The 27,263-nt window shown below is 46.7% G+C and overlaps 1 protein-coding gene across 1 annotated transcript in view; it reads left to right on the top strand.

The window, feature by feature from the left end:
• The window catches only part of LOC121281877, a 169,962-nt gene extending 152,592 nt beyond the window's left edge, over window positions 1-17,370 (top strand). Inside the window, exon 6 of the mRNA XM_041194982.1 lies at window positions 17,003-17,370. Coding sequence (XP_041050916.1) covers window positions 17,003-17,069 — 67 coding nt within the window. The 3' untranslated portion in view covers window positions 17,070-17,370. The remainder of the gene's footprint in view (window positions 1-17,002) is intronic.
• Window positions 17,371-27,263: the final 9,893 nt, after the last annotated feature.

Genomic DNA, 27,263 nt, shown 5'->3' with positions numbered 1-27,263 from the left:
ACTCATCAATTCCTGGCTACCAGCTGTCCTCAGAGTGCTGACACCCTCAGATTTCCGTGCCTCCATCTGCTGTGGATCCCACAGTGCAGTGTACATGCCACATTGTGACCCCAAGGCTAATCTAGAACTAGGTCCCACTGACATGTTTGTCTTTGTGCTGGTGGAGAGTGTGGGCGAGCATTGTGACGGGACTTCCGTTGGTATGTCTGCAGATTTCTCTTCTGGGGCATCCTTGGGCCTGGAGTCGATGAGCTGGCTCGTGGCCAGCCTCGGCTGCTTCCCAGATGTGCCTGCGAGAGAAAATAGAAATAATTAGTGCATGGCGGTGGACATGACAGTGAAACAGGACACATCGCTCACAGCCTGGTTTTATAATGGATGTTGCAATGCAGGATCCTTATTTGGTTGAGTGAAAAAACGTCTTTTTTTCATGATACCACCACAATTAGTGCAATTCAGGGAAAATTCTATTCAAGGTATTTCACTTGGCTGCATTAATTGTTCATATTCTAGAATTTGAAGAGCCTAATTTCAAAACATTAAAATTGGGTTTGTGTTATTGCATTTCTTTTTTTTGAAGGATTGTGTTAGGATTTAGCAGTGACCAGTAACTTTAACAAAAAAGAAATCCAGTATCCCACTTATTGATTAAAAGATTATAGATTATAAATTGATTATAGACCAGACAAAGGACATCAGATTCCCTCCCCTAAAGGGCTTAGTGAACCAGATGAGATTTTACAACAGTTGTTTCATGATCATCACCAGACTTTTAATTTCAGATTTTTATTGAATTCAAATTTCACCATCTGCCATGTTTCCAGAGCATTACCATGGGTCTTCTGGAATACTGGCCCAGTGACAACACCACTATGCCGCCACCTTCCTCTACTCAAATGTCAAGAACCAACATAAGAATCAACATAAGTTAAACATGAATTAACAAGTAAATTATGGTCAATAGTAAACAATAGATTACACTTTAAATGGCAAATACAACTAAGACAGATCTCACGAATTTAGCCTTTCAGTTCACACAGCTTATATAGGTCATCAAACACAGTCACAAAGGGGAGAATTTTCCCCATGTCAGGCGGGCCGAGTGGGAGCGAACGCAGGCGGGCACGGACCTGATCGTTGCTTGTGATCTGGTCTGTGCCGCCATTTTACGTGGGCAGGCCAATTAAGGCCCACCCAGCGGATTTCTCAACTTCCAAAGGTAGCGGGAGTGGGTGGGCGGTGACGGGTGTGCACTGGCATGGGGTGCCCAACCACATAGTTGGGGCAGATCTCAGGGCCTAACATTTGACAAAGGGAGATGACTGTCTCCCTTGACAGTCGGAACCTCCTTCGGCACTGCACCTCAGGCATATTGAGGTAGCTGCTTCGCCGCCTGTATACCCTGGCAACAGGATAGTGGCGTCTTCTGTGGCCCCTTCCGCCTTGGACTTCCTGTTGGCCCTGCTCCACTTATGTCTGCGCCGCTCATCCCAAAGGTGGCTCCCCTGTAGGCTGAATATGGACTCCTGGCCTCCTCCCCCTCCTGGCCCTCCCTTCCTACTCATGGAGTATTTTAGCTACTCTCCTTCTAGGAGCTAGTCGCCAACAGCAGCCACCAACTCGGTTTGGATGGTTTAGATCCACCAATCTTCAAATTACAGAAACAGCTACAGCCACTTATCCTCAGCATCTGGATCTAGCTTCTGTCTTCTTTAGCTTGCCAAACTGCACCATTGGACTCATCAGCTACAACTACTGAGCTTGGATTGCTCTGTGTCCCTTTGTACAGCCTCAGCCAGTTTCAGTTTTTGTTTCCTTAGAGACAGATCTCACGAATTTAGCCTTTCAGTTCACACAGCTTATATAGGTCATCAAACACAGTCACAAAGGGGAGAATTTGTTTCCTCCCTCTGTTTACTTTCCTGGTCTCCCTTCCCAATTTCTGTTTTCTGTTTCTGTTTTCAGTTAGGGTCTGCCTCAAAAGATACAAGCTTTGAAAGTATGGATTCCACCACAGCTGTCACAGCATGATAAGTAACCAGAGAGCAAATTCTTTTTCTAGAGTGAGGCAAAAACTCTAAGGTATTGTGTTATGAAATAAATCTATAAAGAGAAGCAAGTTATTTCAACTAATCCATGGAACACATTGAATTTGAGAAGCAATATCCCCCGGTGTTATCAGTTGACACTTGTGGATAACATATGGAAATTCTGTGGCTACATATTTTTGTTGAGACTTTTGAGTACAAACTAGGAGTGAGGCCTGTTGAGGAAAACTTGCCTGTTTTCCTGCAATGAGACATGATTTTAATCCATGAAAATGTTGGGAGATAGTGTTATTTAACCAAAGCTGCTTCCGGAGATATGCTATATGATAGGAAAACACCACTGGCATTAAGGAAGAGAGCATATGATCAGTGTGTGTTACCGACCATTACATATGGGGCAGAATCATGGACAACTACAAAATATACAAAAACTATGTACAACTCAGAGGACAGTGGAGAGACAGATGTTGCACATATCCATTCAGGAAAAAATCAGATACAATGAATTATGCCAGAAAACCAGAGTTAAAGATATCATTCAGATGATAGAAGAAGCCAAATAGAGATGGGCTGGACATGCTGCCCAAAGATGATAGCAGGTGGATAAAAAGGTTAATGAAGCGGCAGCCAAGAATAGGAAAGAGAAGGGGGGAGACAGAGAAGAAAATGGAGAGATGACATAACACCATACCTAGGACCATATGGGCAAGAACAGAAGGAATAGAGATGAATGGATAAAGCATGGTGGAGGGTGGGCGAGGCGGTGGGGGGGTTTGCGGGCGATACTGCATCCTCACAGCTGAAATGATGATGGTGATGATATTACTGAACCTGTTACAATTGAGCACCAGAAGGATTAGTTCAGCTTAACATTATATTAGGGCATACCCATTTCCTCTGGAATGATTGACATAATAATAAGGCCCTGATTTTCCATGGGCTTTCTTCAATCTCTTGCTCTACTTTTGACAGGAAGCCCTGGAGAAATGGTGCAAATGGCTGAAAGGCCCCTTTTGCTATTTCTTTGGGAGATCTGCTGATTTGTAAAATGTTAAATCATGAACTTGGGCCAACTCTTATAGAAATTCAGGCCAAAAGCATTTGCAGAAGGGGCCACACCTCAGGAGCAGGTTTTCTGATGGAGACTGAGAGGATCTGTGAAGCGTGGGCTGAAGGGTCCGGGAGTTAATTGCAGGGTGTCAGAAAGAGAGATAAGGGGTAAAGATTGGTGTTTGGGTTATCTGAACGTGGGGGAGGGTGGACTGGTGATTGCAGGGGAATGGCCAGTGATCTTGGTGGGGCATGTGTCCAATTGCAGGGGGTCCAATTGTGGGGACAGAGACAGGTAAGCTTGTAGGGCTGGGGGAAGCTCTCGACCTCCTCCTGACCCACAAGCAGGGCTGGAAAAAGCACTTGTCTCTTCTATGCATCAGTCATCACTTTTCTATAGCTGCCATGTTTTGTGAGGCCTCGGAAAACTGGCCAATCAGAATTAAACCTGGAAGAGACATAAAATATGAGGCACATAGCCTCATTTGAGTATTTAAATGAGCAATCCGCCTTCTAGGAGCAGGGGTATAGGGAGAGCACGGGAGTATGGCGTTGAGATAGAGGATCAGCCATGATCATATTGAATGACAGAGCAGGCTCGAAGGGCCAAATTACCTACTCCTGCTCCTATTTTCTAATTTTTCTATGTTGGTTGTCTGCTGACCATTTAACCTCTAATAAAATCGAGATTGAGCGGGTTTGAGGCAGTTTGGGTTTGGGTCTGAGGTTGTTAAAATCTTAACATCCCAACTGACTTTAACATACAAATATTTGGGCTTAACATCCCTCTAGGTTTTTGAGCTGTTGCGAACCTCAATTTTATTGATTTATCTTCAACATTACAGTCTATATTTTCCTTCATTCAAAGTGTACTTTTTCCTCTTAAATTATGAGGAATTTCCATAAAGATTTTGAATAGAAGTTTAAATGTAACAATTTTAATATATTAATTCAGTTAATTCCAGCTGTATTTATCTGATCTTTCCTTTTGAGGGAAGGTTTAATCAGGGACATTGTTATTTACACGTGATCATGCTTACACTGTAGAGCAATCACAAATGTATTTGATTTCAGATACAAAATTCTGCATTTTTCATGCCAGATTTAATTTACATTGTACTTTCCAGCCAACCTCTCAATTTGACATGTTCCCATTTCACATTTCCCAGTTAGTGATACATTTGTGCTGCATGTAATGTTGTATAATTCTCTTGCAATGGAACCTCAATTTAACATTTAATTGCTTGCATTTGTCAGATTTGGGTATTCAGCAAATGTTAAAACATTTATAACTGCACTGTCATTTGGAAAAGGAAGTTTGCAGTATAATTGTTTTCTGAGTCTTTTTCTTTTTAGCAATTTGCAGAAGCATGTGACTTGCACTCTGAAACTGCAAACATGATAATTATAGTAGTTGTCCAAGCCAGCATCAGTAAAACGCTTTATAAGCTGGGCTTTTCCATTCCAGGCCTAAGCCCCATTGTGGAGCCGGGAACTGGGAGTGTTTCCCATTGAAGAGGCCGATGGGAATTTGTGCCAAATTGAACGATGCTGACCTCATTATTTATGCAGTTGGGGGTGTCCAAACGTATGGCTCGGCAGGTCGGTCTGGATGACACACGCCCCATTATATCCGGACACCATAGTTAAAAGGTGTGAACTTCTTGGGTTGCAAAACCGAGGTGGAAGGAGGAGATGGTCCGGCTATCCCAGGGAGCTCCAGCCCCCAGATTCAGCGATGCTTCCCTTGATGTGCTTCTCAACGCAACAGTGGCCAGAAGGGGCATCCTGTACTTCTGCCCCCCGAGGATGGAAGGAGGAGGCCGAGCCATGTGACCAACCCTGCATAGGAGGAAGTCACCAGGGTGGTCAGAGCCCGAGGCCTCCACTGGAGGACTTCCCTGTAGTGCGGAAATGGATGATTGACCTCAGCAGTGCTGCCAGGGTAAGTGAACCCTCAACTGCTCACACTCACCTCCCTGAATGGTAGAGGGGCCAAGGGCCTCAGTGGGAAGGGCACCATCTGTGTGGCCCATGCATAAAAGCGCTCCTCAATGTTATAAGGTGTTGCCTCATATCCCTAGTGCAGTCCATCCAGTCTGGAGGTGCAGAGGCCACTGCAGGTTCCTGACCCACACAGAGAGCTCAGATGCTGGCGGGTGGGAGTAGATGGGAGTTAGGTGATGAGGCCGCCAGCAAGCAGCGCTAATGACATGCCTCTGTGAGTCTTACCCTTCTCTCTACATAGGCTCACCGCCCTGGAGGGTCCTGCCCCAGAACCCTGGTAGACAACATGCAGTGCATCAATCACATGACACACAACATGACATGGGTCATTTGTAAGAATGGAAGCATGAGAAAGATTCCTGAAACCCAATTGCTCTTAACCCCCATCTTCTCTCTTAGCGCAGGAAAAGTTAAGGCACAACAGGAGAGAAAGAGAGAGAGAAGACGGGAGGGGGCCGGCCTGACGTCAAGAGCCTGAGAGTTTGAGTGGGCGGGTGAGCTGACACAGGATGAACTGGACTGAGCCTGTGCAGATGGAGAAATGGACGGGCAGCCTCCATCCAGTAAGGACCCATGTAGTCACAAAGAAACCTCAGGGTCATGTGTTCCTCCCTGTTTTGGGCAGCTCATGCAGTCACTTGCTCTCTCCTCCCTCACTTACAGGTGCCAGCAGGAAGGGGGAAGGCCAGAAGAGGAAGCCCTGTCCAGCAGTACCTCCAGCCCACAGGGGAACGAGGGCATTGGGGAGGAGGAAGAAAGTGCACCTGTAGAACCATCACAGCAGTCACCAGCACCCTCCAACAGCACAGAGACACAGTACTCAGTGAGTACTAGACCTAGTTCAGGCAGGGTCTCACATTCTAGTGGTTGTTGCATGGACACGTGTCCGCAGCAGGAGGAGGCAGGGTCATCCAAGCTTTGTGGATCTTGGAGGACTGCTGGAGAAGAGGCATCTGCAACGTCCAAGTTAGATGATGAGCCTCTGGGATCAGCTGTGTCGGAGATGCTGAAGATGCTGTGAGAGGGAGTGGGAACATCAGGCAGAGGTGTCAGAGGCCCTCAACAGAGTGGCACGTGAGGTGGAGGAGTTTGTCCACCTGCTCCCTGATGAAGTGGTTCAGACCCATGCAAGCATGGAGGGCTGCATGGGGATGATGGTTGATGCCATAGAGAACCTTGTCCAGCAGAATGCCAAATTTCTGTCGTAGATGCTCGTACACCTGCATTCCATTGCTGTAGCCATGGGTGAGATCTTGCTGTGGCTACGTGAGATGGGGACAGGGCATCTCGACCTCCCTCCAGGTGCCCATTATCTTCAAGGAGTCAGGCAGCCAAAGGGAGGAGGAGTGGCTGCTGGACATCCCTGGGACTCCCACTCAGGATTCTCTGAGGGTGTCTGGTCCTTTGGAATCCCCTTTGCCTGTGACCACTTCAGCTTCATCCTCATTCTCTGTGACCACAGTTGGAGCAGCTGCCCCACAGCAGGGCAGCCAATGTAAGCCAGGGCCCTCTAGGCCTTGAATCTCCAGAGGATGCTTGTCAAGGTCATCCAGGGCAAACTGGTCAGCAGGTTGCCTCCACCCCTGCTGTGGATGTTGGGGGAGCACCTAGAAGAATTAGTAGGGAAAGCAAGATTAAGAAGGTATGATTTCACATGTGGTTGCAAGGGTGCACTATGATTGTTAATGTTCTCACACTTTTGTAAATAGGCTACTTGCAGTTCAATGAGGTCTGATGTGGTTTAACTGCGATTTATAGCCCTTAAGCCTGTGGGCCCCCTCCCCCACCATCTTCAGGGGGACACCCCAGGCTGGGTCTATGTTCGCCAGAACCAGGCATGTGCCGGGAGGCAAGGATCTTTGCCAGGGCCTTTGTGAGCCAGCTGCAAGAAGCCTCCCACACAAGCTAAGCCTTTACCCTTCACATACCATCTGTTGAAAAGCCTCAGCATTGTCAGTACTACATACTAGGGTCCCCTTCAGGTGTCCAGTTGAGTCGACCTGCCGCTCCGCCCACCCCCACTGACCCACCTCCCATGCAGCACCTCGAGATTACCACCTCAAGGATCTGGATATTTGAAAACAGCCAAGGTGCTTGTGACTTTTGAGTCCAACACCTTCCAACCTCCACCCATGAGCTACACCCTCCCCACAACCCGTTTAACCATTAACCCTCCTGGTGTGACCTTAGACCTTCCCCCCCATTGACCCTACAACCCTCACCCTGCGGATAAATGTCCACGTCCCCTACCTTCCCAAAGATCCCACCCCCATGACAATAGATATGCCCCCCTCATCCTGCCTATCCGCAGAATCCAGTTTTACTTCCATAGCCCCTCCAACAACCCACAGCGTCCCTTCACCGTCATTGAAGGACCCTCGCCCTCCTATCCTACTGGCTCCCACTGCCCCCTTTAACCCTCACTATCCTTTCCTATGAACAACTCCCTCAGCATGCACCCCAAGGACTCATCATTTGACATGATGGACCCCTCCCTCTAAACATCTTTCACCCCCCCATCATGTCCATTCACACCTGCACCACCACCGTGGCCATTCACTCCTGCACAGCCTGCCTTTCATCTGCCCGCACTCCAACACAACCCTTCCCACCCTCCCACTCCATACCACCTCACCCATTCCACAGCCCCTGCAGCATCTCTCTATTTCCCTGACCACCCCCAACCTCCCCGGTCCCCTTCTAGACCTCTGCACCCGCTCCACATCTTCATTCTGCTCCTCCCAGCCTAATTCCACCCCCCCGCACCCCCACTCCAGCACAGACCGTTACTGCCCAATAGTATCTAATGCAACCGTCCAGCTGCGGTGTGAAGATCCACATCCTGGAAGCTCCTGCAGTATGAAGGGGTGCGGGGTACATGGAAAAGGCAGGGCAATGGCACATGGTCATAATGCTCATTTGGAGAGCCGGAGCACACACAATGGGCCAAGTGGCCTCCTTCTGTGCTGTTAAAATTCTGCGATTCTGTGAACAATGAAGATCCATGTCCTGGAAGCTCCTGCAGTGTGAAGATCCACATGGTTGATGCCTCCACCCACTCACTGCTGCACGTGGTGTTCCAGGGACCATGCTCGCTGCAGGCTTCCATCTTCCACTCTCCGCAGGCTGCTCCAGGTCTTCTTCCAGGTGAGTCCCGACTTGTGCACACTACGTTGGTCCAGATGTGTTCCGGATTGGCGTGATATCCTGATGACAGTGCAGATAATTCATCTGCACCCGTTTACAGAAGCAAATCGGCTTCACACCGGCCCCTGGTGACCCACCATGATGGGTGGAAGTGCATGTTCCCGACATCATTTTATGCTGGTGGGAAATCGACTTTTCAGCTCCAGCCGCATTGTTCCGCCCTCCATAAAAACGCCACAGGGTGACTGGAAAATCCCGGCCACAGTATCCGCACATTATTTTCTGTAGAGCAACTGCACCATATATAGCAGAAATAAAAATTCTGATTTCTCCTTTCTTTTAAAAGTCGACTGTAAAATATCTGTTCTAATTGTTGCTGCTCCCTAAGAGAGGACATAGTGTTCTTTTCCAGTTCCACTGCCTATCTGATGTCAAAGGAAAAGCAGCTGAAATATGGTACATTAACTTTTAATCTATTAAATATATTGAAGTAGAGTTTCCATTTTGTTCTGTTAGTTTTGCACCAGATTCCAGTGCATTTGGCCAAAGCAGCGTAAAAGATCAAAGTGGGATTTTCTCCTCGGTGTCCTAAGTGTATGGCAGACGTGAAAATCGGCGTTTTTCCCACCAGCGGCAATGGTGGGTTTTCCCACCACCTTGTCCGCTTCCCGCCTCATTAAATATGCACGCAGGGGAAACATGCCGGATCGCTGGTGGGTGGCCTTTCATTCACCCATCCCGCCGTGAGCTCACTGCTTCCTCACTCTGGGCACCATATTTAAAGTGCAGCTGCGCACAGTGTTCTCAATGTCTGCAGGCCAGGATTGCTCCACTGAAGGCATGGACCTGAAAGCCAAGAAGACATCAGCCCCCACATTCAGTGAAGCCTCACTGGGATACCTTTCAGATGCAGTGAAGGCCTGCCATGATATCCTTTACCCCCACTCTGACCACAGGAGGTTCAGCAAGCTCACCAATCCACCTGGGAGGTGGCGGCAGTGGTGGCCTGCGTTAAAGCTGCACAGAAGAGATCAGGCACCCTGTGCAGAAAGAGGAAGAATGGTCTCATCCGTGCCACCAGGGTACATCAATCATTCCAACACTCTCAACTCACACACTCACAAGCCCATTACACATTCACAGGGATCTCACTCACTGCCATCCCAAGGGACATCATTAAGCCACAGCTGGAATTTTGTGTACAGTTCTGGTCGCCACATTACAGGACGGACATAATTGCTCTGGAGAGAATGCAGAGGAGGTTTACAGGAATATTGCCAGGGCTTGAAAATTGCTGTACTGAGGACAGATTGGATAGGCTGAGGTTGTTTTCCTTAGAACAGAGGAGGCGGAGGGATGACAAATTTGAGGTGTACAAGATTATGAAGGGCCTAGATAGAATAAACAGGAAAGACCTGTTTCCCCTAGCGGAGAGACCACTTACCAGGGGGTACAGATTTAAGGTGATTGATAGAAGGATTAGAGGGGACATGAGGAAAAACTTCTTCACCCAGAGGGTGGTGGGCATTTGGAATTCACTGCCTGGTTTGGTGGTGGAGGCAGAAACACTCAACTCATTTATAAGGCACCTGGATCTGCACCTGAAGCGCTATAACCTGAAAGGCTACAGACCAGGTGCTGGAAAGTGGGATTAGAATGGGTGGCTAGTTTTGTATTTCTTCTTTGTCGGCCAGTGTAGACACAATGAGCTGAATGGCCACTTTCTGTGCCATAACATAAGACCATAAGACATAGGAGCAGAAATTAGGCCAATCGGGTCTGCTCCACCATTCAATCATGGCTGATAAGTTTCTCAACCCCATTCTCCCACCTTCTCCCCGTAACCTTTGATCCCCATACCAATCAAGAACCTACCTATGGTTCTATCATCACTCACTCTCACACACACCCTCATATCTCCATCTGGGCTCATCCTGTCCATGAGCGACCCCCCCCCCCCCCCCCCCCCCCCCCCCACCCAGCCCAACCCCTCACCACCCACACATGCCATGCAACCTTATCATCATCAGATTGGGGGGTGGAGTGCCGGAACTCAAGCTTCTCTCTCAGTTTGAAAACCAGGTCGTTGAGCTGGCTGGAGAGGATGTGGACCATGCCTGCAGTGATGGTGATGTTGTTGACAAACACCCACGTGAAGGCCCTGCTCAAGCCCCAATGACACCTTGGATGAAGATCCTGAGGATCCTGAGGATCTACAGTGGAATACCTGTCACAGCCATACACTCCACCAGTGCAGAGATACACACCTTGGTGGGACATAATTCTAGAGCAGGCTCAGGGTCACAATCTAGTGAGCACAGCATACAATTTGGTTCAAAGCAGGCAGAGGCATGGACATCTGAGGTCGCTGGCACTTGGAGGACTGCTGGAGGCCAGGGTTCTGCTGAGTCCGAGTCAGATGCTGAGCCTCCTTTCTTGGTCCTAAATCAGTTGGTGGAGCTGCAGGGACGATTGCGCAAACATCAGGAAGGGATGTCTGCGGCATTCCTTAGATTGCAACGGATGATGGGGAAGTCTGTCCATGTTCAGTCTGAGGTGATAGCACCTGCATGCCAATGCATCGACGTCAACACTGGCAGGATGGTGGCCAGCGTGGAGACCTTGGTCCTGGACGTTGGTCCTGCATTGCTCCAGGAGCTGCACTCCATTGCTGTAGCCATTGGTGGCAGTGGCCATGCGAGAGGGGGTCGGCACCTCGATCTTCTCCAGCTGCTCCTTCTCCTCAAGGAATCAGCCTCTTGCAGGCTGCCATTGTGATTAGGATGCTGGAGAGAAGCTTGAAGAGGCAGCGCTGGAAGGAGCCACTCGTGTAGAAGTTCAGAGCGGCCGTCACTTTCACAGCCACTGGCAATGTGGCTCCCAGTCCCTATGGCACCAATTCTTGGAGGATGTGGCAAATGTGAGTCACCTGATCCCTGGACATGAGGCATCGGTGACAGTCTCTCTTGCTCATCTGCAGATAAGACATGTGAGTTCTGTACCCCCTTGGTCTTGCAAACAACTCACACATAATGTCACTGTGAGCCTCATCCTCTGCGTTCGGAGGGGGGCCTGCTGCCTCTTGGTCTTGAGGGTTTACCTTCTCCCTTTGGCAAGCCTGGCACTTCTGTCGCAATCTTCTCCTCCTTCTCCTCCTTCTCTCCTGCCCATATGTGATTATGAAGGCAGCGATAAATCCAGTCTTCATCTTCCTGATGGTTTGCTTTCTGCAGCATCAATCAGAAACAGACATGAGTCAGCATCAGTCTGTAAAGGTCATATTTCCGTCAATGACTTGTCAGTGAATGTGGGTTTAAGGGCTTTGTTCCCGTGCCAGAAAGTACTCACCCCAAAAATCCAGATCAGTGCAGAATTTATTTTAAGATGCGCCTTTTACCACCACCACCACCCCCCCTTTTACATGACTGACTGCTATGAGATTGGCTTTGGCCAGGTGCTTGGATGCGCTGCTATCAGCCTAGGTACTTAGATCCTCATTCACTGCACTCTAATATTACACACCTTGGAATAGTCATGAGGGAAAATGTTTAGTCAGGAACTGAGATTATTTAAGGAGGGCCTGAGACTTCTCTTCTGTGAAGCTGCCAGCATCACAATTCTAACAGGCATCTGAAACTTGATTAGTCACCCAACTGCTGTGGAGTGCATTACTGCTGTGGGGGATCTCTACGCTGTGAATAAGGGAGTAATATAAGGAGATTGATTAGTGCCACTTTGTGGGATTATTCTGGCACAAATGCACATCGTAGCCGAACTTTCCTGATTCTCTGCATTGTCATTGAAAAGCTCTTAACATGTCTCAGTTGTGCATCTCCCTCATTTGGGAATTCACAGTTCAGTTTTGTGCTTCTTTATTTAACTCCCCGGTGCAGTGCACCTGTCCTCCAATCGGCCCTCAGAGTCCTCACCAGCAGAGTATGGCCTCATTTTAATTTTATTTCTGCACCATTGCTGCAAGTTGGGTGGCACTGAGGTCTCACTACCAGACCAGCTTGGACCCTTCCTGTGTGAGTGTGGAAATCCCGCTCATCATCTTGCAGGAGCTTAATGTTCAGGTTTCCCTCTGTCCAAGAACCTCTCAAATCTTCCCCTGTATCCCTTGATCCCATCCTGATTGTGGTGGATATCCCTTTGTTACCCACGAACGTGGTGAGGTATGTGTACCCATGCCCTGTGTGGACCTTACCCTTCCCCATCTTGAAGCCACTTGCACAGTCTGACATATACCCCACTTCTGATGCCCTCGAATGCCCCCACAATAACTTCTCCCCATCTAAAGGCTGCAGCTGCCTCCCCTGACTGAGTATGCCATCTGCGGGCCAGTTTGATGCCAGAAACCCCCTGGACCAAGGTGCATGATGTTACGACAACGCCCTGTGCACAACATACTGGGCATGACTGAGGCTGGACTGAATTGCCCTCCCCCTTGCCTGGACCAGGACAAGGACAGTCTTTGCAAGCTCAACGATGAAGCGCTTCTTCACAGCGCTCCTCTCATTCTGGCCTAAAGTCACTTATGTCATCTGTAACCGACTCTCTCCCTAACTTGGCACTGAGGATGCTTTTACACCCCCCCCCACCCCCCCGCCCCCACTCACCCCAAGTCAGTTGTCTGAGTGCAGCCTTCTCTGGTCTTCCCCCCACCAGTGGAGGCCTTACCTTGCAACACATTAAAAGTCATCCTTGCCTCACCTTGGGTCTGGTAGGTAGAGACATGCCTCTGATACCCCCTGAAAGCGATGTGACGCTGTCTGTGAAGCCTGGCACTGAGTTTGAGCTACTGCGAGTGCTGTGCAATGCAAGGTAGGAAAACGAAACTCAAAGTCACAGCGAAGGTCAGGTCGCCAGGTGCATGTCACCTATTCTTACTTTTTAAAATTCATTCATGGGATGTGGGCTTCGCTGGCTGGGCCAGCATTTATTGCCTATGCCTAATTGCCCTTGAGAAGGTGATGGTGAGCTGCCTTCTTGAACCACTTCAGTCCATGTAGTGTAGGTACACCCACAGTGCTGTTAGGGAGGGAGTTCTATGGGTTTTACTCAGCAACAGTGAAGGAACAGTGATATATTTCCATGTCAGGACGGTGAGTGACTTGGATGGGAACTTCCAGGTTGTGGTGTTCCCATCTATCTGCTGCCCTTGTCCTTCTAGATGGTAGTGATCATGGGTTTGGAAGGTGCTATCTCAGGAGCCTTGGTGAATCCCTGCAGTGCATCTTGTAAATGGTACACACTGCTGCCACTGTGTTTTGGTGGTGGAGGGAATGAATGTTTGTGGATGTGGCGCCAATCAAGCGGGCTGCTTTGTCCTGGATGATGCCAAGCTTCTTGAGTGTTGTGGGAGCTGCACTCATCCAGGCAAGTGAGGAGTATTCCATCATACTCATGACTTGTGCCTTGTAAGATGGTGGACAGGTTTTGGGGAGTCAGGAGGTGAGTTACTGGTCGCACGATTCCTAGTCTCTGACCTGCTCTTATAGCCACAATATTTATATGGCTAGTCCAGTTCAGTTTCTGGTCAATGGTACACCCCAGGATGTTGATAGTGGGGGACTCAGTGATAGTAATGCCATTGAACATCAAGGGGTGATGGTTGGATTCTTTCTTGTTGGATTTGGTCACTGCCTGACACTTGTGTGGTGCAAATGTTACTTGCCACTTGTCAGCCCAAGCCTAGGTATTGCTGCATTTGGGTATGGACTGCTTCAGCATCTGAGGAGTTGCAAATGGTGCTGAACATTGTGCAATCATCAGCGAACATCCCCACTTCTGATCTTATGATGGAAGGAAGATCATTGATGAAGCAGCTGAAGATGGTTGAGCCTAGAAAACTACCCTGAGGAACTCCTGTGGTAATGCCCTGGAGCTGAGATGACTGACCTCCAGCAACCGCAACCATCTTCCTTTGTGTTAGGTATGACTCCAACCAGTGGAGAGCTTTCCCCCGATTCCCATTGACTCCAGTTTTGCTAGGGCTCCTTGATGTCACACTCTGTCAAATGCGGCCTTGATGTCAAGAGCAGTCACTCTCACCTCACCTTGGGAATTTGGCTCTTTTGTCCATGTTTGAACCAAGGCTGTAATGAGGTCCGAAGCAGAGTGGCCCTGGCGGAACCCAAACTGGGCATCAGTGAGCAAGTTGTTGCTAAGCAAGTGCTGCTTGGTAGCACTGTTGATGACCCCTTCCATTACTTTAGTGATGATGGAGAGTAGACTGATGGGGCGGTAATTGGCCAGGTTAGATTTGTCCTGCTTTTTGTGTACGTGAGATACCTGGGCAATTTTTCAGATAGCTGGATAGATGCCAGTGTTGTAGCTGTACTGGAACAGCTTGTCCAGGGGTACGGCAAGTTCTGGAGCACAAGTCTTCAGTACTATTGCTGGAATATTGTCTGGCCCCATAGCCTTTGTAGTATGCAGTTCCTTCAGCCGTTTCTTGATATCACGTGGAGTGAATTGGCTGAAGACTGGCATCTGTGATAATGGAACCTCTGGAGAGGCCGAGATGGCACTTCTGGCTGAAGATTGTTGCGAATGCTTCAGGCTTATCTTTTGCACTGATGTGCTGGGCTCCTCCATCATTGAGGATGGGGATACTTGTGGAGCCCCCTCCTCCTCCAGTGAGTTGTTTAATTGTCCACCACCAATCACGACTGGATGTGGCAGGACAGCAGTGCTTAGATCTGATCCATTGGTTGTGGAATCGCTTAGCTCTGTCTATCATTTGCTGCTTATACTGTTTGGCACAAAAGTAGTCCTGTGTTATAGCTTCACCAGGTTGACACCTCATTTTTAGGTATGCCTGGTGCTGCTCCTGGCATGCCCTCCTGCACTCTTCATTGAACCAACGTTAATCCCCTGGCTTGATGGTAATGGTAGAGTAGGGGATATGCTGGGCCATGAGATTACAGATTGTGTTCGAGTACAATTCTGTTGCTGCCGATGACCCACAATGCGTCATGGGTGCCCAGTCTTGAGTTGCTAGATCTGTTCGCAATCTATCCCATTTAGCATGGTGGTAGTGCTACACAACATGATGTAGGGTATCCCCAATGTGAAGGCAGGACTTCATCTCTACAATGATTGTGTCACTCCTACCAATACTGTCATGGACAGTAGCAGTTGCTACAACTGAGTGGCTTGCTAGGCCATTTCAGAGTCAACCACGTTGCTGTGGGTTTGGAGTCATGTGTCAGCCAGGCCAGGTAAGGATGACAGATTTCCTTCCCAAAAGTGCATTAGTGAACCATCAGCAATGGTTTCATGGTCATCATCAGGCTTTTAATTCCAGATTTTTATTCAATTCAAACTCCACCATCTCCTGTGGTGGGATTTGAACCCAGGTTCCCAGAGTATTATCCTGGGTCTCTAGATTACTAGTTCAGCGACAATACCACTACACCTTCAACTCCCCAGGAGATGGCTATATACCATTGTGAAACATGTTAGTCTAATTGGATGTCAACATGCTCTCTTGATCCAAAGTAGGTCGATGATTCCAGTGAGTAGTCCTTATAATGAGATGCAAGTGTAATAAAATTAGGTTCCCGATGTGCCATGATGGGAAATGTGCCCTTGCATTGAAAGCTGGAGTGGGCGAACCCAGACTGCTTTTATGATAGCAGTAAACTGACTTTTTCGATCTCGCAATATTTTCCACTCCCGCCGGCCATGGTGCCCAGCTCAGGCGGGAGCAGAAAGTCCTGGACCATGGAGATGTTTTTAATTCATTCATGGCATTTGGATGTCACTGGCTAGGCCAGCATTTACTGCTCATCCCTAATTGCCCTTGTTCAGAGGGCATTTAAGAGCCAACCACATTGCTGTGGGTTTGGAGTCACATGTAGACCAGACCAGTTAATGACATTAGTGAACTAGATGGGTTTTTACAACAATCACCGTTGGTTTCATGGTCATCATTAGACTGTTAATCCTAGATTTTTTTTTCATTGAATTCAAATTCCATCATTCCATCCATTCCACCATTCGAACCCAGAACCCCAGAGCATCACCTTGGGTTGTCTGGATTACTAGTCCAGTGACAATACCACTATGCCATCGCCTCCCCCTAAGCTTTCCTACTGAGCTTTCACGCTGGTTCAACATTCAGTTCAACTGGATCAGGCCCCACCCACAAAAGTGGCCACACCCCTAGGTTGGAGTTATGAGACCCTGTTGATTCTGTTTGGGAAGGCTTTTCCAATTGTGCTCATTTCCTTGGGCACACGGGCATCAGGAGGGACATATCCTAAAGTATTTAGTTTGCAAAGAATCTGTCTAGTGCACACCAATGAACTGTCAAATGATGCAGATTAATCATATGATTTTAAATCAGGTTATTCACAGATGGAGAACTGGACACTCTTTCTAAAAATTCTTGCTTTAATTACATTCTATTATGTTGCCCTATTGCTCTGCTGCATGAAGATTTTATGTATCTGATTATACAATGAATTCCATTGGAATCGTGTAACCGAACTAACACAATTTCAAGCATATTTTGGGTGCATTTTTCCAGTTGCACTCAGCTGAAACTCTACCTCATTATATTTATACGGCAACCAATTGCTTTCCTGATGCGAACTGAACAGGCATAAAATAAAAATGGAAATACGTTAACTGGATTTTATTTCTATTTTGGAAGCAAAAAGATTTTATTGTGTTTGTATGCTTTATATAAAAAGCATATAGAAACTGTTACAATGTGTCCTTTTTCTTTCCTTAACCAGGCTCCTTCGCAATGCAGAAGTGGCACCTTACTTCATTTTTGGTGAGAATGAAGAGAATGCCAGATGAGCTATTAATCATCCTGAAGAGACTGATGCACATTATAGCTTTGATGCCTTATTTGCGCATTTTACATTTTTGGATTGTTAATTTTACTCATCACGTTTAGCCTAATTTTCAGAACTGCAGAGGGTTTTAAAACACAATCACAGAATCCACAATGGTTGCAGCATAGATTCACCCAGTGCCATTCCTGCACATTCTTCCTTTTGAGATAATAATCCAATTCCCTTTTGAATGCCTCGATTGAACCTGCCTCCAGCACACACTCAGTGCATTCTGGTTCCTAACCACTTGCTGTTTTCCTCATGACACCATTGCTTCTTTTGCCAATGACCTTAAATTTGTGCCTTCTGGTTCTTGGTCCTTCCACCAATGGAAACAGTTTCTCCCTATGTACTCTGTCCAGACCATTCATGATTTTGGATCCGTGGTCTTTCCACCAAAATGAATCACTTCACATTTCTCTGCATTGAAATTCACCTGCCATTTGTCTGCCCATTCCACGAAATTGTCTGTCCTTATTGAAGTTCTACACTATCCTTCTCACAGTTCACAATGCCTCCAAGATTTATATCGACTGCAAATTTTGAAATTGTGTCCTGTACACCAAGGTCTAGGTTATTAATATATATCAGAAAGAGCAGGGGTCCTAACATCAACCCCTGGGGAACTTCAATACAAACCTTCTTCCAGACCGTAAATCATCTATTTAACCACTATTCTCTGTTTCCTGTCACGCAGACAATTTCATATCTATGTTGCTACTGTCCCTTTTATTCTATAAACTCTAACTTTGCTTACAGGTCTGTTGTGTGGCACTTCATCCAATGTCTTTTGAAAGCCCATGTCCACGACATCAACAGCATTACCCTCATCAACCCCCTCTGTTATCTTGTCAAAAAACTCAAACAAGCTAGTTAAACATGATTTGCACTTATCAAATCCTTGCTGACTTTCCTTAATTAATCTGCATTTGCCCAATGGACTATTAATTTTGTCCTGAATTATTGTTTCTAGAAACTTCCTTACCACCAAGGTTAAACTGACTAGCCTGTAGTAGCTGGGCTTATCTTTACACCATATTTTGAACAAGGGTGTAACATTTGTAATTCTCCAGTCCTCTGGCACCCCCCCAGAGTCTGAGGAAGAATGGAAAATTATGGCCAATGCCTTTGCAATTTCCACTTTCACTTCCCTCAATATCCTTGGATACATCTCATCCAGTTCTGGATGCCTTATCAACTTTAAATACAGATTACCTATCCAATACACCCTCTTCCTCAACTTTAAAACCTTCAATTGTCTGAACTACCTCCTCTTTCACTATGACCTGCGCAGCACTTTCTTCCATAGTAAAGGCAGATGGAAAATATTCAATTAATTCCTCAGCCGTACCCCCCTGTACAGCTGAGCCAACCATAGTGCCATTGGTAACTTGGGCTCTGTCTGCACTCCCCAGATTAGCCATCCCTTTCATCAGTATTCAGGGATGCACTCAGGGGACTCTTGAACTACCTGCTTTTTTTCTTCTCAGCTGCCTGGTTCTATCAATAAATGTGCTATCCTGGAAGCTCTTAACCTCATGGATGAGCCATTGTGACATCAGCTGCTGCCCAAGCCCCAAAATCTGGATCTTGCACTGCAACTGACAACACTTTCTGTACATTTCCAGGAGATGGGGAGTGCCCTGCAATTCCCACACTGCACATGATGAACATTTGAGAGGTAGACGTTGCCCTGCCATTCCTCAATCAGATAATAAACCTTAATAAGAAACCCTAATACTACTAATAAACCTTACTACTACTAATAAACCTTACTACTACTAATAAACCTTACTACTAAAAAGAAATGTTTACTAACCACTCATTTCCATTCTGTTGACATCACTTTAATATAGGAAAACTAAATGCTTTTCTTAATCCATTTTTTTTTAAATAAAATTTTAAATTTCTTAGCCACTTGGACTACCTCCCTACTTTGGAGAAAGGGAAACATAGCAACAATATTTACCAGCCATTCAACTCGCCGTCTTCCTGTGATGTCATATTTTGATTTTCTTCACTTGTTTTAAACCCCAGCATGCTGCTGGTCCGCTGCACTCTCCAATTCTCTCCTCAGGCAAGTGATAGACCTTGAGTTTGGGCTTCAGTTTATCTTCTCCCTAGTGCTCCCTATTTCTTCTAGGTCTGCTCCAGTTCCTGATTCTCTCCTCTAGTAGCAACCAAATTTATCTCGGCATGAAAGAAATAGTTGAAATATTCATGCCAGTTTTTGACAGCTGTTGACCTCTTTAGGTTTCTGATGTTCGCTAAAATATGCACAATCATCCTACACAAACAACCTTTGCGGGTTGCCTTCATTCCATTTGTGAACTAATAACATTCTTTGCACTGAAAAATTTTACCTCCTCATTTCTTTTGAATAAGAGATTTCTTTCTGCTGAGATTTAGAGGCTGATAGGTTGCATTTTTTAACTTTTGTATTTCTGTAACTTTGTAATATTTTGTACTAGGCTAAATAAGTTTTAAGTACCAGGATGAAGTGGAGTATCCGATGGATCAGTGGTAATGTTTCACATGGTATAATAATGAGCAACATCGCCCAGAAAGGTCTCAGGTTTATCTCATCTTCATTAGATTTCAGCTGGGGCAAGAGTAGACTCCATATTGGCCTAAATAATCCAGAGTTGGGCAAGAGAAATTAGCCAAATTTTTACTCCTAATTGCTACTTAGTGACCCTTTTTAAAAATAAAAAGTGCAGGTATGGTGAGATTTGGGAACCAGTCTTGCACTTGAAAATGGATAATTGTAGTAAAGAAATAGAGGGGAATTTGCTCCTACTTCATGGCAGTTTCAGGGATTGATGAATTTTCTGGGAGGGTTTTTGTGACACAGGTTGGAACTTCTCATATGAAAATTGGGATTATTAAAATTGAGACTGCTTTGACAGCTGTAACCTAGAGTTTGGTTTTTCCTTACTCTTTCATGGGATGTGGGTATCACTGGCAAAGCCAGCACTTGTTGCCCATCCCTAGTGACTTGTGAGGCCATTTCAGAGAGCAGCTAAGAGTCAAACATATTATTGTGGGTCTGGAGTCACATGTACACCAGATCAGGTAAGGATGGCAGATTTCCTTCCCTAAGGGGCTTTTAACAATTGATAATGATAGTTTCTTGGTCACCATGACTAGTTTTCAATTCCAGATTTTATTAAGTAATTGAATTTAAATCCCATCAGCTGCAATGTGGGATTTGAACCCATGTCCTCTAGCAATAGCCTGGCTACTAGTTTATGAGCCTAGTGACATTACACCACCATCTCCCCATCTCTCTGAGCCTATTAGAAAGGGGGCCTAGAATGGACCTACAGGCGGGAGGGCCTTTTACATGACCCACAACTTTCAAAGATAACTGCTTTTTAAAGGCCCTTGTAAAAGCATTATTTTCAAAAGCAAGAGTTCTTGATAATGCATGTACCAAGCCTTGAAACCTTGGAACAGTGAAGTCTGTCACTTAAAAATGTTGGCGAATGAACTGTTCTTTCTTAACCTAGTCATATATATATTTGGAGAGGCTAATGGTGTTTCACAGCAATTCACAAAAGAATTCAGCTATACGCTGGCAGATACCAAATTCAATATTGATATACTGGGGTTATAGTGATGCCGGTCAGTGGTGTGCTACATGCTTTGCAATTATATCATAAAAATGTTTATTTTTTAATGTAATTGTTAATAACTTACTACTATGCAGTGTGTTGGAATACCTTACAGAACTTTGGACAAAATCCATCCATGAGTGAGGAAGTTAAAATCACCTCTCTAGTCGTTGCAGAGTTCCTACATTGAAATGAATATGGTTCTACAGAGTAATGTCCAGTGCTAAGGCCAAATATTTTTTGCCCAAAACTTGCAGACAGCAGTGAACAGCACATTATAGAAGTAATGATTTTATCCCAGTTAGTGAATGAAATAAACTACTGAGCATCTACTGACTGACCATGTGAAAATTGCTTCATCATTTAAAGGCATTTCACTATTTGCTGTTCTCACACTCTCAAATAGCACAGGAATCTGGAAAGATTTTGAATGTGAATGATAAAAGGCAGCAATCTCCTCATACTGTTCTCAAACTGGCTCATAACTGTCTCCATTTTGAGTGCCTGAACTAGATAATTTCCAGCCACAAGTGCAAAAGATGTTCAATAAAACTGCGGACAAACTCACAGGAACATGTAGCTCTCCAATGCGCGATTTGTGAAATTCTGTTTCGTTGGCGACTATGAAGAAGTCACAATACAGCTGTAATTATGACCTTCAACACTTCTCAAACAGCAAATGAATCAGCTAATCTGTGTAATTTTCACAGTTTGATTATCTCGCTGTGGAGTGCATAGTTGTTGGAAAAAAATGTTTAAATGCCAGCAGAGATAAAGCTAATTTGTAGTTACTGAGGGATTCAGTGGAGGTTGGAGGAGAGGGCGACCAGTTGGAGGACAGGGTCGATGGGGGAGAGGAGGGGATTGTATAAGGGTGGGATCAGGTGGGCTGCGATCCTGGAGATGAAGGTAGGACCATTTGGCTGGGGAGGGGCTGGTCAAGGACTGGGTTGGATGTCTCAGGGAAAAGGCTGTGGAATCGGAAACTAGGGTGGAGGGTGGGGGTGGCAATTGGACACCCAGAGGGGAGGTGAAAGCCCATATCAAAGTTTGGAGGTCAGGGTAGGGCGGAGGTTGGAAGCCTCATGGTGGGATTGGAAGTCTCAGGGAAAAGTTTATTGGACGGGTGCCAGATTGCCCAGCTCCTCAGGCTGGGCATTTGAGAGGTAGGTGTTAAGGCACTTAGCTCCTGAATCCACTAAGTCCTCACTTTGATGAAGATGCTGAGTGTCCTGATGTTCAGGAAACATGACCAACAAAAGCCTGCATGACAATGAGGCTCATCACCTTATTATCACAGTTAATGTATTAACCAGCGAGTTAATCGTCCACCAACTTCCAGTCTCAGTTAAAGCTGGAAGTGGGCAAGTTGGAGGTGGTTTTGGATGGGGAAACAGATTTATCTGACTTTAAACCTACCCCTGACCAGCCGCCCCCCACCCCCCCCACCCACCACCTCACCATGAACTCAAACCCATCTCTTTTTAAGGTTAAAATTCAGCTCTTTGTCTGTTATATGTAGATACTGATGGCAGTCTATTCCTCAGGCTGATTCTCAAATGTGGCTTCACTTAATGTTGCTAGATTATATAGACTGTCTTTTATCTTTTATTCATGCACTGGCTTTCTCCCAAATGTGGAGCACTGAAGGCAGCATGCTGAACAACTGAGTACACGTATATTGGTCGTGCCATTTATGATCGCTGGAATACTCACAAATACGGAAAAGCAATACTGATCTACCCGCACACAAACACATCATGTTTTAGATCTGACAATTGAAAGCTGAGCTTTTGTTGTCTGCCTTTCAATGATAACAGTACTGGGTAGCTACCCTTGAACTGGACTGTTCAGTTCAAAACTGAATAAATAGCCATTCTTTGATGGCTGGCAGGGTGAAGGATCAAGGTGAAGGGTGAAGGTCAGTTTCATTGACAGCAGATCTAAGCACTTTTTCAGTAGAACTTCTAGTATTATGACATTTCATCAGTTGATAGCTTGAATGCAATTCCAATGGCATTTGGAGTGTAATGACAACACTTAGTGGTTTTAATTAAATTATAGGCCAGAATTTTCTGGTCGGCGGGCGTGGGGGGGGGGGTGGGGGAGGTGGTGGTGGCGATGGGGTGGGGCCCACTCGCTGAGCGTAAAATGACACGCGGTGACGTTGGCCATGTGTCCCGACATCACCGCGCATCATTCAGATCTTGAGTTTGGCTGGCACGAACTGGAGTCGGCTGCGTGCCACCCGAACTGTCAAAGGCCTATTAAGGCCATTTAAAAACTAATTAAACCACTTAACGTAGCTGCCCAACCAACCTTAAGGTTGCTGGGCAGACAAAGAGCCCAGGCGGCCTTTGCATTTTTCATGAAACCTCATCCACGGGCGGGATGAGATTTCATGAATGATTTATAAGTGAAATAAAGATTTTCATTAAAATTCATAGACATGTCCCAGCTCATGTGACACTTTTCACGTGAGGGGACATGTCCTAAATTTTATTTTCTTTATTAAAATTTTTGAAACTCAAACTGACCTCCCTGAGGCAGCTCTGTGCCTCAGGGAGATTTCTGCTCCCTTTTGCGCACAAGTGTGCAAGAGTGCAGGCCCCGACTCAGCCTATGCTTCTGGGTGCATGTCACGCTGGGTGGGCCTTAATTGGCCCACCCACATAAAATGGTGGCGCACAGCCGATCACGGGCGGCGATCAGCTACGCGCCCGTTCCCGTCCAACCCCCCCCCCACCCTGATGGGGAGAAAATTCTCCCCATAGAAATTCTTGAGTAATAAAATTACAGAGTAGACCTGAGAAGGAAGAAACCAGACACATCACGTATCTGAAAAAAGCTGACATGACTCAAAGACAGAGGATCACAGTGTGAATCTGATACATGCTGTCAAACATTGCAGCTCAGCGTAGGTTATGTTTTATTTATTCATTCATGGGATGTGAGTCTCAGTAGCAAGACCAGCATGTATTGCCCTTGCAAAGGTAGTGGTAAGCAATTAAAGATGGGCAATTAATGCTGTCTAGCCGGCGATGTTCACACCCCATAAATGAATTTTTAAAAATGGCATTATCAGGCATGGGCTGCAGTTACGCCATTATCATAAAAGCATGGCTGCACTGTGTTTTGAGATTAGGCAGCCTTCCTTTACAGTCTTTTTCAAAATTATAGAAACAAAAACATTTTTATTGTTCACTGCAGAATCAGTGTTCAAGGCTACATTTTCACATCTTTTCCAAAATGTTAAAACTTATAGGTTTACTCTCTAGAATATATAAACTCCACATTAACTTCAGATGTAGGTGAGGAAGAACTCCCAGTTATACAGCACATCATGGGCCAAATTTTCCGTTCCCACTGTCGTCAGGTGTGCTTGGTGGCATCAGCGGGCAACATGATGAGGAGGCCAAAAATTGGTTGCATGACATCGTGAAACCAGTTTGCAATCATCGGCTCTGCTTGTCAATGTGGGCCGCGGTTCCCTGCCATCGGACTTTGGGAATTCATTGTAATACCTCTGCATATCATTGTATGCCCAGCCCGCTGGGTTCATCCCCCCACTATGGTGGGAATACACGCCGGTGCAAAACAGGTCTTGACGAGTGTGACATGTAGAAGTCGGGATTTACCGTCAGGGCCCTGCTCACATCGCGGACATCCGAGGAGCAGAAGATGCCAGAGCCCTACAGCAATGGGACCTGGAGGAATGTCCATCGCAGGCTGGGTGGATTCTCATAGCCCCGAAGCAGTTCATGGAAGATGGAAAGTCACCATTGAGGGTTTCCTCACAATGGATGATGGTCGAGGTGGTGGAGAGGGAGGACTAGGATTGACTGGGGGAGAAAGGTGTATCGGGGGGGCTGAGGTTGGAGGGGGAAACAAAGGTGTCGGGGGGGGGTGCTGAGGTTGGGATGGGGGGAAGGAAGATGTTGGGGGTGTGAGGTTGGGAGGGGGAACAAAGATGTCAGGCGGGTGAGGTTTGGGGGGTGGAATGAAGGTGTCTGGAGGTGAGGTGGGGGGGAATGAAGGTGTCCGGGGGTGAGGTTGGGAGTGGGGATGGAGTACGGGGGACTACTGGGGGAGAAGACAACAACTGGGGAGGTATGGGTAAGGGAAGGAGTTCGAAGTGGGGAAGGAGTCCAGAGAGGGGAAGGAGTTCAGGGGAGGAAGGAGTCCACAGAGGGGAAGGAGTAAAGGTGACGAAAGAAGTAAGGGTGGAGGAAGGAATCAGAAAGAGGGAAGGACTAAAGCAGGGAGGGAGTCTGGGAGGGGTGGAATCTGGGAAGGGGGCGGAGGGGGTTCTAAGAGGGGAAGGAGTTCCTAGAGGGTAAGGAGTTCCAAGGGAGGAAGGAGCCTGGAGGGGGGGGAATGTCCAGTTGAACATGCAAGCAAGGGGGGACTTTGTTGAGTCCATGACTGCCTCCTGGGAAGAGTACTGAGGATGGGTGTGGTAAGAGGGAATGGTGAGAAAGAACGAGGGCAGGGTGAAGCACGAGGGTGGGAGGATGAGGGCGCAATTGGTAGAAGGGGCAGCGAAGGTGATTGGTGGGAACTCGGAGGCAGACATAGACCCTGGGTCTGGGAAGGAGGAGGTTGGGGAATGTGGATGGGGGAGGGATTTCTGGCAAGGAAGGGCACATGCACGTTCACCAGGACATCCCCGAAAGGAAAGGGGAGGTGGAAGGTGATACCAGCGGGGCTGAAAGGGATAGGGGGAAGGAAATGGGTAACTGGGGGAGGGGAAAGGGTGGGGGAGCGCAAGAAAAACTAGCACTACCATGCTGCCTAAATCAAAAGTGACAAGGTCCCACATGGGAGACTTATAAAGGGGGCAAATGCATATGGGATACAGGGTAATTTGATAAGATGGATTCAAAATTGGCTTAGTTGTAGGAGACAGAGGGTGATGACAGAAGGATGCTTTAGTGACTGGAAGCCAGTGTCCAGTGGCGTACCACAGGGTTCCGTGCTGGGTCCCATATTATTTGTCATTTATATAAATGACATAGATGACTATGTGGGGGATAGGATTAGTAAGTTTGCGGATGACACTAGGATTGGCCGGGTGGTTAACAGTGGAGTTGAGTTTCTTGGGCTACAGGAAGATATAGACAAGGTAGTCAAATGGGCAGAAAAGTGGCAAATGGAATTTAACCCTGAAAAGTGTGAGGTGAAACACTTTGGAAGGAGTAATTTGACAAGGAAGTATTCAATGAACGGCATGATACGAGGAAGTTCTGAAGAACAAAGGGAGCTTGGCGTGTGTGTCCATAGATCTCTGAAGGCAGAGGGGCATGTTAGTGGGGTGGTGAAAAAGGCATATAGGACACTTGCCTTTATCATAGCATAAATTACAAAAGTAGGGAGGTTGGAGTTGTATAGAACCTTGGTGAGGCCACAGTTGGAGTACTGTGTGCAGTTCTGGTCACCACATTATAGGAAGGATGTGATTGCACTGGAGGGGGTGCAGAGGAGATTCACCAGGATGTTGCCTGGGATGAAACATTTAAGTTATGAGATCAGGTTGGATAGACTTGGGTTGTTTTCATAGGAGCAGAGAAGACTGAGGGGCGACCTGATCGAGGTGTACAAGATTATGAGGGGCATGGACAGGGTGGATAGGGAGCCCCTTAGTTGAAGGGTCAGTCGCGAGGGGACATAAGTTCAGGATGAGGGGCAGGAGGTTTAGGGGGGATGTGAAATAAAACTTTTTTACCTAGAGGGTGTTGACGGTCTGGAATGCACTGCCTGGGAGGATGGTGGAGGCGGGTTGCCTCACATCCTTTAAAAAGTACCTGGATGAGCACTAGGCACGTCATAACATTCAAGGCTATGGGCCAAATGCTGGTAAATGGGATTAGATAGGTAGGTCAGGTGTTTCTCACGTGTTGGTGCAGACTCGATGGGCCGAAGGGCCTCTTCTGCACGCTGTGATTCTGTGATCTGTGAAACAACAGTCGTGGTGGGCAAGATCAGGGGAGGTGATGGTGTAGTGGTATTGTCACTGAACTAGAAATCCAGAGACCCAGAGTAACACTCTGTGGACCCAGGTTCAAATCTCACCAGGTCAGATGGTGGAATTTGAATTCAATAAAAATCTGGAATTACAAGTCTAATGATGACCCCATGAAGCCATTGTTGATTGTTGTAAAAACTTGCCTGGTTCACTAATGCCCTTCAGGAAATTTGTCATCCTTACCTGGTCTGAGTACATATGACTCCAGATAGATAGTAATGTGGTTGACTCTGAAAGGCCTAGCAAGCCACTCAGTTGTAGCAAACTGCTAAAAAAGCCTCAAAAAAGGAATGAATGAAATTGGATGGACTACCCAGCATTAACCTAGGCACTGGAAACAACAATGGCAAATTTGCCCTATTGACTCTGCAAAGTTCTCCTTACTAATATCTGGGGGCTGGTGCCAAAATTGGGGAGAGCTGTCTCACAGACAGACTGGACAAGCAACTGCCTGACATAACAGGCAATGTCCCAGACACTGCCATCTCTGGGTATGTCCTGTCCCACTGACAGG

Source organism: Carcharodon carcharias, chromosome 1, assembly GCF_017639515.1.
Source record: "Carcharodon carcharias isolate sCarCar2 chromosome 1, sCarCar2.pri, whole genome shotgun sequence".
NCBI classification, from domain to species: domain Eukaryota; kingdom Metazoa; phylum Chordata; class Chondrichthyes; order Lamniformes; family Lamnidae; genus Carcharodon; species Carcharodon carcharias.
The sequence above is the reverse complement of the archived record's forward strand: the minus strand, read 5'-3'. Positions and strand labels throughout refer to the sequence as shown.